Source organism: Rosa chinensis, chromosome 6 (genome assembly GCF_002994745.2).
Source record: "Rosa chinensis cultivar Old Blush chromosome 6, RchiOBHm-V2, whole genome shotgun sequence".
NCBI classification, from domain to species: Eukaryota; Viridiplantae; Streptophyta; class Magnoliopsida; order Rosales; family Rosaceae; genus Rosa; species Rosa chinensis.
Window position 1 is genome coordinate 64,474,698 of NC_037093.1, and position 11,183 is coordinate 64,485,880.

Consider the following 11,183-nt stretch of genomic DNA (forward strand, 5'->3'; position numbering starts at 1 on the left):
ACATCAGCTTTGCTAAAGAGCGTAACAAAATCATTTTTAGGAAAATGTAATTCACATTTCCAAATTTACAATCCACACATTATTTCTTATTTCAATTAAAATTCTTGCAAAAAGATAAAGTATAAGATATTAAAAAAATATGAAGTGTGAATTGTAAAATAGAGAGTGTGAATTCACTATCCATTTTTATTTCAGTTCTTGCACGATCAATAAGGTCTACAATTTTCTAGTATTTTGGTTTACCAGCTGAAGTTGGTGTTCTTAGCACAACAACTAAGTAGAAAAACCACTTCACATATCACCGAATCGCGACATGAATCGATCCATGCATGCTTGAAAAGGAACCAATGGCCCTATCATGGAGAAGCAACAGCGCGCGCCACCAGCTTAGTTCCCGCGTACTATAATTAACATATAGATGGATCTTGCTAGCCTCAAGGTTTGGAGCCAATCACATGTATATTATATGTACTATTTAGTCTCATCGACCCCAATTCCTTTCTTCAACCTGATCCCAGCAACTTTTATAAAGGAGTGGTATACAATGAAGAACTAGGGTAGAAAGAAGAAGGCCTAGACTGAATTAATTAGAAGAAAGCAAAGCCTTGTGCTCTAAGTAATCCTATGAACGGAAACAGAGAATATGTATAGTCTATTCGATCATTTCACTATCCCATCATCGTCAAGTTTGTGGTTTTCTTTTCTCCCACTTGGTCGTTTTATATTTGCCGAGAAACCAGACAACTTTACCTCGATGATGGTGGTTCTGACGTGGGGGCATTACCGATAATTCACGTACCTTATAAAGTTAGGTATCACTTGGTCTTCATATGAGTAAAATAAAGGTAATGGAAAAGCAAAGGTGATTACTTTAAAACCCTAATGCTCAAAAGAAAGTTAAACCTTTCTGTTTAGTGAAGCCATCATCTTCCAGCAACTTTGTTTTTTCAAACGTCGGTGCTTGTCCAAATCAAGCTCCTCACTGCTTTGTGATCTCATTAGTAATCTAAAAGATGCACTCTATTTATACCTAAATACATTTGCACGACCAAAAACCCTATTCTTTATATGGTTAATTGCTTCATAACTAAGGATTATACAGATTAAAGAGACGGATAAAGCTAGTGTCCTTCTTTGTTGGTTTTTGACTGCAATTCATTGGATGGTCACTGTAGTTGAAAGGTTATGAGCTTATCCACCTGATTAATCAAAGAATAGACTTTTTCGATACTTTTATTAAATGCTCTGATCCAAACTCATCACAAGTCTCTAGTGGAATTGAACAAGAACTTTAAATATCCATGATGAGAATGTGCCAAATCAAGCATTATTTATAATTTTACTTCTATATATTGGATCCAATGTGAAGTGCATAACAGTAATACTTATGCACACTAACTTTTCTACTCGTTTACATGACCTAAACAAGATTCTTACATGATAAACGACATGCATGATTAATTTAACACACACACACACATATATATTATTCATCGTTTCGAATTTATAACTTAATTTTCAATTTAACACACACACACACACATATATATTATTCATCGTTTCGAATTTATAACTTAATTTTCAAGTTTTGAGCTTCTCGTAAATCTTCTTCTTGACTAAATAACAATGTTATTTTTCAAGCTGCCACTAGACTATCAGCCTAAACTCCATTGCTTTTGTAGAGTATGGAATGGAAGACCTCTTTTTATTATTGTAGCTGTCATTTTTGCTTGAGTAGCTAACTAATGGTGTAGCCGATGATCAAGACTTTTAAGTATTAATTTCCCGTACGTCTCTTCTTCAAAACAATATATTGAATTATAGGTTGTGTAGTCTAGTATCAGACTATCAGCAATGGAAACATTATGTCCCCATCTCTTCAACCCTACTAAAATCATTAAACCATGTCCAATTCCTATGGACATGAACCATCAAATTGAAATAGCAAAATCTAGGACATATATCATTGTATAATAGCCTTAAAAGTCGATCGAAAAGGGTACGTATTCCAATAAATAATTAGATAGTAAACACATAGGGTACCATTATATTTCACAATCCATCACTAGTAGGTGACTTTCCATGATTGTAAGTCTCAACCTACTTAAAATGTGGACCTATAATCTTTTAGCTCATTGCTTCTTAATTTACTTCTTTAGTGTTGAATTGCAGTATCTTCGTAAAGTTAATCCAAATCCTGATAGTGAATTGCAAGTTGCAACTAGGACAGTCTCTACTGCTTTTTCTTTCCTCCTAACCAACCCTAGCTCTTCTAATAATCAATGAGTACAACGGAAGTTGATTACTCCGGTGTTGACTTGTCCCATGAATTCAGTATATATATTATAATTAATTAATGTATTATTATCACTAATTTTATTAACATCAATACGAAAAATAACTACATAAACATTCTTGATCGAGTTAAAAAACAAAGTGGAGAAAGAAACTTCATTTGGTTTTACAATAGGAAATTGCCAAGAACATACTTCACAAGTTCACAGAGTGGGGTGACTTTTTTTGTTGTTGTATTTTTGGAGAAAACATATCAGGGTTTAACTTTTTATTTATTTTTTGGTCACAAAAATTAGGGTTAACTTTCATTCATAAGTAAACAGAGAAGCCAGGTCCATCAGATTCAGGTGACCCACCACATCCATCAACTTGTTACGTGGCAGTCTCAGCACATCGATTCCTTCACAGATTCTTGGAATCAACGGTTCAGATTACCAAAATTAAATCATAAATAAATCGCATTACTTGCCCCCGAAGAACCCGCCCATATGAAATCAACACAACACCCATGAATCCCCAAGGTCAGCCTCCATGGGGTTGGCAAGAAACGAGGATATTTTCGTAATCTCCCTACGTTCAGCTTTTAACTTTATGTGCCGCCCACTTTACTTTTTGCGATGACAACGTACTTTTTTTTTTGCTGATGATGACAACGTACTTTGCTTGCAGTTACACCCGTTCTTTTGCTATTTATACCTCGCGCTTTGCTCTCTGTCCCTCCCTTTCTCTCTTTCTTTGATCTTTGAGTAGTCTCGCTAAATCTCACCGGAGGCAAGCCAAATGGAGCGGAATTCAGCTGCGGTTCACTCCCAAATGACGCCGTCGATGTTCGGGTCGTCGTGGCACGGTGATCACATGAAGCGAAGCCCGCCGCAGTTGGAAATCGACGAGTGGATCAACCATGGGGTCGCAGCTGATAACCAAGGCGAGTTTCGGGCGGACCGGAGTTTCGCCGAAACGGACGGCTTTTTCGGCGACGTTTGCTCCGGTGACCTCAGCTTCGCTTTCAAGAACCGGGTTAGTCACACTCACTTGTTACTTTCCTGTCCCACCTTCCCCCGAGTCGTGTCAACGTATTGTGCACTGTCACGTCATCACAGACTTGGATCTTATATGACATCATATGCCACATATATGATTTTTGTATTTATATATAAATGCCGTCGTGGACTGAAAAGGAATGTTTGCCTAATTATGTTTTGTTTAGTTAATTAAATATATATTATGTATAAATTAATTAAGAAACACGTGTATTATTACTATTATATATATCATGCACGAGAGGCGCAAGGTTAATCTTAAAACAATATTCCTAAACCATATGTTTTAGTTATAATCTTCAAAACTAGAAAATAATATACTTTTAATCGTTCACTCTTTGGACAGAAATTTGTAACCAATTGATTTAGGTATTCTCAAACCTAAAAAGGAGAGATTGATTTAGATCCATATTACACTTATTTCTCTGCCTTCATTTGTTTTTTGTACGTGGATACCTTGCGTAAGCCCAACCAATGATATATAAAGAGGCCCAAATTTAGTTGCTCCTCTTGTTTTGTTTTTGTCTTCTTCTCTTTCCCCTTGTACTGTTTGTATTCTTAATTTGTAGCAAGTGCCTCAGTGGGTAGCTTAAGAGACTAAACAAAAATATTTAGGTATCCATAACGCGACAAGGATCAAATGAAGTGTCAACTTTGAATCTAGCTAAGCTAGCACATGATTCACAGTGTGTTTATAATATGAATTCCATAAATGCAGGACATGATGAATGGCTTTTCAAGCAGTGGACTGACTGAAACCCTACTAAGCCCTCAGAAACTCACCCCCAAGAATTCCAGCCTCTCAGCAACCATGGATTCCCAGTCTTCGATATGTGGTATGGTTTACGAAACTGATAACATATATGCACGTTAATTTGCACTTGCTTGTGTTAGTTTTTTGAGTCTAGTGGTTGTCTAACGTACGTGGTATCAAATCTTGCGCTATATATGATATGGATATCTTGTCAAATTAAAACGCATAATGGACATGCTACTCCTATCTCGGTTTGTGACTTAGTTGTTGGATGTTCAGTTGGAACTCCCACATCGGCCGCTAACCCAATTGGTAGAGATAACCAAGCAAGAGGAGCCACCAGTGGTTCCTCTGGAGATCAATCAGATGAGGATGATTTTGAGATAGAAGCCGGCCCATGTGGAGACAGTACAAACCCTCTTGATATTAAACGTATCAGAAGGTATTTCATAATCTACTTTTTTATTTTGTTTTAGAGATTGAGAAACTAGAATGGGAAGTTGATTCAGCATGCATTACCATGTGACTTCTTTGCAGGATGGTCTCGAACAGGGAGTCTGCTAGGCGATCAAGAAGAAGAAAGCAACAACATTTGCAAGAACTTGAGGGGCAGGTATTGATCTTTTGTGTTCTAGTGGTTACCCCAACAAGTTCTGGTCCAATTGCGATACTAATGAGATAGAAGTATTCTCTTTTGTGCTGTTCAGTTTGCGCTTGTTCGTTGAGTGATTTATTTGAAGGCAATCTGATCCGCAAGCTCAATTTTGGTTTTCTTTCAGGTTGATATACTGAGAGGAGAAAATTCAACCTTATTCATGCAGCTTACAGATGCTTCTCAACAGTACCGTGATGCTGATACAAACAATAGAGTGCTGAAATCAGATGTGGAAGCTTTGAGAGCTAAGGTATAGGATTAAAACAGAAACTTATTTAAATGAACTGCCCAAAACTAATTAAGACGGTGAGAATGAGAAGATAAATTAGAAAACATCCACATTCTATAATACTATGTCATCTCTGTGTGTGTGTGTGTGTATTTATAGAATTACCAGCTGAGAGTGGTAAATTGTCAAGGAATTTATAATTATCATATCATGATTTTAGGTGAAGCTAGCTGAAGATATGGTTACTCGCGGCTCTTTAACCTCTAGCCTTAACCAACTTCTTCAAGGTCATTTAACCACACCACAACCACTTAATCCTCATACTAATTTGCGCGGTGTAGCACACGTGTCGCCAACCATTACCATTCATGGAGAGGATACCTCATATGGTGGAATAGCAATCTCTGGTCAGAACTCGGGCGTTGGACTCGGAAATGTTGCTGGTATGACTAATAGCAATATGAGTACCAGGATCATGAGTGATTCTGTAAGCTGTGTGTCGACTGATATGTGGTAATGAACTACTAAAAAGATTGTAGTGCCTCCTGTGTAATCTATTAATTAGATCCAGTGTGTCTTGTATGCTTTAGGTCGACGCGATTTCTGTAGAGTAATTTCAGAAATGTCCTTTTTTTCTCTCCTCTTTTGAGGTTTTCTAGCCTGTAAAAGACTCATGTCTGATGTCTCCTGTAAAATGTAGTATTTAAGTGAAGGAAGGTTTCTCTGTGTGTTTCTGCTTATACACTTCATGAGTCAATATGGTTCCTTCTCATGTAGTTTTCTTCTTCCTCTAGCTTCTAATATGTTAGCTCAGTCTGATCAGTGGTCACGCATGAGCAGGTGTTAAGAAATGCAATACCCCATAAGCCTTTGGTGACAATCGTTCTAAATTTGACGCTCCGACTCGATTATGGTACCAAATTGGGAGATATACATGTTAGATCCAACGGCCACAAGTGTTCCAGGTCTTCCCTAAAAGTTTAGCATTTTAGTGAAGAAAAGGCTGCTTTCTAATATGTTACCACTTATACACTCCATTAAGTCTACAGGATTCTTGCAATCCTGCTAAACCCTCACAGTCTTTCTCCTTCCTTGTAGTTTCTGTATAATAATTGAGCTTTCAAAGAGCAAGATCATGCTGTGCCAACTGTTCTATGCAACAAGGATATGGGTTTTTTTTATTATATGAAGAAAGAGAGATCACATGATCGAAAGCACAGAGAGAAACCGCGGTTGTAGTTGAAAACTTCAGATTGATCCTCATTTTATATCTATGGTTGTCACCTCCATTGTTGGCAAAGCAGAGACATTTCCAGGGTTGCACGGGCACCCAACTTAATGTCAAAGCTTTTATATTCATGCATCTCTGATCCCAACTATGATTATACTGTGTAAAAGTAAAATCACTACCACTAAATAAATTCATCTGGTGTAAAACAAAACAATCAGTGCATACATTTGGAATCAGAAGGCTTTTTACAGCCTTCAATTAACTAAAACTTTTGCATCACTGTCTTCAAAACCTGAATATTCCTCTGGCACTGGGATATTCAACTCTGAACAAACCAACTGTATTATTCTTGCAGTCTCAGCACCATATGACATTTTATTCAAAGTTACAGCAATAGCAAACTTGTTTTCTATGTCACAAAAGCCAGTAGATCCACCCATTCCTGAGTGGCCAAAGCCGATAAGTGACCTGTCCTTCGAGTGGTGGCACCTCTTAAACCCGAGTCCAAATATCCCATCCTGCTTAACCAAACTAGCATATTCCCCCACCCCCAAAAAAGCATCATGAATTTTTGGGTTGCTGAATAGCTTATCTATTTTAGGACTGGATGATGAGTTTTCAGCAGCAGTAGAGTGGGGAATGTGAGGATGGCTACCGAGAGGTGGTGTCGAAGAGGAGGAGGAATGAGGTGGTGGAATAGCACCACCATCGACTAGGGATGCATAGTAACGCGCTATTGCACGTGCTGAGCAATGTGCATTGGCTGCTGGGATGATGGCGCGGCGGATGTTGAGCATGTTGAATAGAGCAGGCACCATGGTAGCAGCTTGTTGAATGTTGTCTGGCTTGAGGCTGGAGGGCAAATCCAAGCGGCTGCCAACCTCTGAAAGCTTCTTCGGATCATCTCCATAGGGTGCAAGGCTTGCAAGCCGAGCTTCCACACCTAAGACAAGAAAATAAACAATTTGAAAGCAAGTAAATATCATTAAGTGTGACAGCAGAGTCATGCATACATATTCCTTGCATTGTAACTCAAAGAAGCACTTGAAAACATGGTACACTTGCTGACTTGCCTGCAGGGATTCCAATATATAACTCGCCTTCAATTTGTAGGGGGTGAATGAATGCTTCTTCAAGAATCTCCTGGAATTTCTTCCCTGTTGCATGCTGTTCCATCCAGAAGTACGAACATGAACATTCACAATGGCACAAATAGATGATTCCCACACCATATAAAGGAAAACTTTTCTGAAACTGGTTAGGTATTACCTCAATGATTCCGCCGCAGATATAACCATAAGATATATAGTGGTATGTCTGCTCCTTGCCAGGCTCACTCTCAGGTACCGACATGGCCGTGCTTTTTAAACACTCTTCCCAGTTAGACATGAGAAAAGGGTTTCCTAACACAATGTCTGCCAAGGCATTGTGCAGTCCAGATGTATGGTTAAGCGCATGATGGACCTAACAAAAAGAAAACATGTAATCACAGAAAAATGCAATATATACAGAATCCTTAGCTATAGTGGATACTGGATTAAGTATCTAACCTTTATGAGATCTTTTCCATGTGATCCAAATTCTGACCATATATTTGCAACACTATCCTCGAGCTTCAATTTTCTGAAATGCAGAACTATGTATTAGAACATTTATCTTATTCATCAACATCAAAACCCATCTAAGATAGAGTAGGATTTATAACTTAAGAATGCAGAAGCATACTAATATACACACCCGGCGTCAATCAACCAATGTAACATTCCAGCTGTTATTCCCTTTGTTACCGAAAAAACTGGAAAAAGGCTGTCAGGCTGAACCGGCCGGTCACCATCTTTTTCGAGCAATCCACCAGCAGTGTCAATAATAACCTTTCCATCTTTGTAAGCGCATACCTGGATACAAGATCATGAAAACCTGATCAAGATTTTAATCTCAAACAGTCAAATCTATCAGTCAATCAATTACCTGAACTCCAAGTAATTTGTTGTCATTTCCCAGCTGAACCAGGAGTGGCCTGAGCTTGGCCTCTACATCAGAGAGGGGAGGTGTATCATAGATCCAGTGATCATTAGCCATCGGTCTCCTATTCTATTAAGTTTTTCTGCAAAACTCACATTCATTGTGGAAGGAACCACTTATAGGGCTTCTTGCTAATTTAAGCATCAATATTCCTATGGACAAGGACTGATCAAAAACTGAAATAGCCAAACCTAGCTAGAATGAGTCACATCACGAGAATCCCCATTAGTCGCACTGTTTTATGCCAGGGGGCAGTGGCAATCCAGATCTTATTTTTGACGTCAACAAATTTACATCTCATACCAGGGGAAAAAAGTTTATTAGATCATAATTGACCTCCTCAGATCATACAAACTTACAAGGGATTCATGACCAAATAAAAAAAAATTAAATTGAAATTGAAATTTTTTTCTTTCTTTCTATTTTCTCAATTTCAATAATTGATAATAAAAAAATAGTACAATTACAAGCAATAATCAGATGTACAGAGGAACAAATCCCACTCCACAGATGTAAAACTAGAAAATAATCAGTAGCACTAATTCTTCAAATTGGTTTCTAGCTCCAATTTTCTTTATTTGATGGCGCTCAATTGCTCATTATTTCCAATCATCGGCTTCCTTAAAGGATGAACACGTTAATTTCGTCCCCTCACGAGTTTTTGGTGGATTGATAGTCAATGTCAAATCCTCATCAATCACTTTCTTGGAGAGAGCTTTCCATTCTTGGTTATATATAGAAAACCGGCCTCCGCAATATTGTTAGATTTCTTCTTGTTGGTTCTTGTTGTGAAAATTAACGAGCAATCGTCGGAGCGTGGCTTCAGACTTCCATTTTCTTCAAGCTGACGACCACATTTCTTTTTCATGACTTCATCTTGTGACAGGGGTAGAGCTCAACCCTTGACAAACATTGGTACACACGAACTAAACACAAGGACTGGAATTTGATCTTGAGAATTATTAAGCAGACTTATGAACACAAAGTAATCAATTTGTGGAAAACCCAAATGGTATTGTTCACCTTATGTAGAGTTGGTTTTCCCGGTCGCATTTGGAAAATAATGCTCCATAGTTTGAATTGGGTTATTCCTATTCCTAGTTTGAGGAGGAACATATCTTATAGGTCCCATTCCTATTCCAATCGGGATTAATGGCCTACCAAGCAATGTGATTAATTGGCAATATTTTATATTCGTCTTCTTTGTTTTATACTTTCACACTCTACAAGTCAACAAGATTGCCAGCAAAGCGCTCGATCACAAATATATAGGAGAGAGTCTTGCGTGGGGCAGTAGGGAGGACCAATCACTGCCTCAGCAGGGGGGTGTTTTGGGTATTGTATTTGAGGGAGCAGGGGTAGTTTTGGAAAAGATAGAAAATTTCATTTCTTCTGATTGGGTGGTCCTAAAGCCACGTGGTGGGGAAACCCTCACCTAAGAATTTCTCCATATATAGAGCCCTTCTAGTGAAGAATGCATTTATATATATATATAGGATTTTTCTCAGGTGCGGACGTCCGTATGGAAATTTCGGTACGGATTTCCAGTTTTCACCCATCACATTTTTTTATCTTAACCGTTCAGTTTTTAGGTCCTAATGTATAGATCATCTATGCAAAATTTCAGCCAATTTGGTGATCGTTAAGGCATCCAAAACTACAATTTTCACGAACGAACTGAATCTATCGAACCTGAACCGTTCGTGTACATTGTTGTAATTTGCAGTTTTGGATGCCTTAACGATCACCAAATTGGCTAAAATTTTGCAGAGGTGATCTATATATTAGGACCTAAAACTGAACGGTTAAAATGTGAAAATGTAATTAGAAAGTGGGGGAAAACGGGAAATCCGTACCGTCCGCACCGTAGCCAGACTCTGTGTGTGTGTGTGTCTATATATATATATATAGTTTCTTCATAATAATTGAGCAAGCTAGATCACGCTGTGCCACAACAAGTAAATGGGTAGATATTATTGAAGATCAAGTTCACATGAACCTACTGTAGCTACACACAGAAGGAACAGCGTTTATTGTCGTTAAAAATTCAGACAAATCCAGGCTTGTGCGGGAATTAAGCTGTATATCTATTATTGGCCTAATTATAGCATTATGTTTAAACTAGTTCTAAATATCTGAGTCAGACAGCCATGCATACAGAACACACACACACATATTGATTATGAATAGCTAGCAAGAGAACAGAAAATAAAGAAGTTCAGTACAATATATTATGAACCCATGGAATTTACATTTAGCACAACATATTGTTGATAATAAAAGAATAAACATTTCAGTAAAAATTGATTCAATGACATTTATTTTATCCCATCATTAATTCAAACTCACTAAAATCAACCTTCCCATCCAAATTCAAATCCACAACCTTCACCATCTTCTCAATCTGAGCCATATCCCACCCATTATCCAACCCTAAACATTCCAACACCCTCTTTAACTCCACAGCTTCTATAAACCCATCTCCATCCTCATCGAAAATCTTGAACGCTTCAAGCAGCATTTCATTTCTCTTAGAACCATCATCATTCCCCAACTCACCAAGAACTTCTTCCACTGGCACTTCATCATGATCATTATCCCCCGGCAAGTCGAACTTTGACTTGTCTTCGTCTTCCTCATCGTAACATATCAACCCAAGATTCTCCACCACTCTCTTGGCCTTCTCCTTCTTTATTCTGCCATTGGTTTCCATCCCAAACACAGTGATGAGTGCCCTTGCCATAGACTCGTCAACTTTGATTGCACTTTGTGGCTTGCAATCTTCATCAATTCGGGCTTCTGTGCTTGAGCACCTTGAGACTCCATGAAAGGCATGAACCAAGTCACCAATCAACCTAGAGCACACTCCAGTGATCCCCATCATTTTCAAGCGTTGCACTATGGAGAGAAAAACAATGTTTTACTATATCAAAATGTAGATATGATTTCCTTGAGTG

At 38.2% G+C, this 11,183-nt stretch overlaps 3 protein-coding genes across 3 annotated transcripts; 1 reads left to right on the forward strand and 2 right to left on the reverse strand.

Annotated features, from left to right (window-relative positions):
- Nucleotides 1-3,000: 3,000 nt before the first annotated feature.
- LOC112168975 (basic leucine zipper 9) lies at nucleotides 3,001-5,715 on the forward strand. The gene is made up of 6 exons (XM_024305903.2): nucleotides 3,001-3,312; nucleotides 4,054-4,171; nucleotides 4,369-4,531; nucleotides 4,627-4,702; nucleotides 4,869-4,994; nucleotides 5,194-5,715. Exons 1-6 carry the CDS (start codon nucleotides 3,076-3,078, stop codon nucleotides 5,488-5,490), a joined length of 1,017 nt encoding a protein of 338 aa, XP_024161671.1. The 5' UTR covers nucleotides 3,001-3,075; the 3' UTR covers nucleotides 5,491-5,715.
- Nucleotides 5,716-6,458: 743 nt separating this feature from the next.
- Nucleotides 6,459-8,312, reverse strand: LOC112168976 (beta-lactamase domain-containing protein 2-like). The gene is made up of 6 exons (XM_040508628.1): nucleotides 8,173-8,312; nucleotides 7,942-8,099; nucleotides 7,755-7,827; nucleotides 7,474-7,668; nucleotides 7,278-7,371; nucleotides 6,459-7,147 (listed from the first exon to the last, which is right to left on the reverse strand). The coding sequence occupies exons 1-6, from the start codon at nucleotides 8,281-8,283 to the stop codon at nucleotides 6,459-6,461; spliced, it is 1,320 nt and encodes a 439-aa protein (XP_040364562.1). The 5' UTR covers nucleotides 8,284-8,312.
- A 2,138-nt stretch (nucleotides 8,313-10,450) lies between these two features.
- Nucleotides 10,451-11,148, reverse strand: LOC112174573 (calmodulin-like protein 7). Its single transcript, XM_024312368.2, has one exon. It carries the CDS (start codon nucleotides 11,108-11,110, stop codon nucleotides 10,550-10,552), a length of 561 nt encoding a protein of 186 aa, XP_024168136.1. The 5' UTR covers nucleotides 11,111-11,148; the 3' UTR covers nucleotides 10,451-10,549.
- Nucleotides 11,149-11,183: the final 35 nt, after the last annotated feature.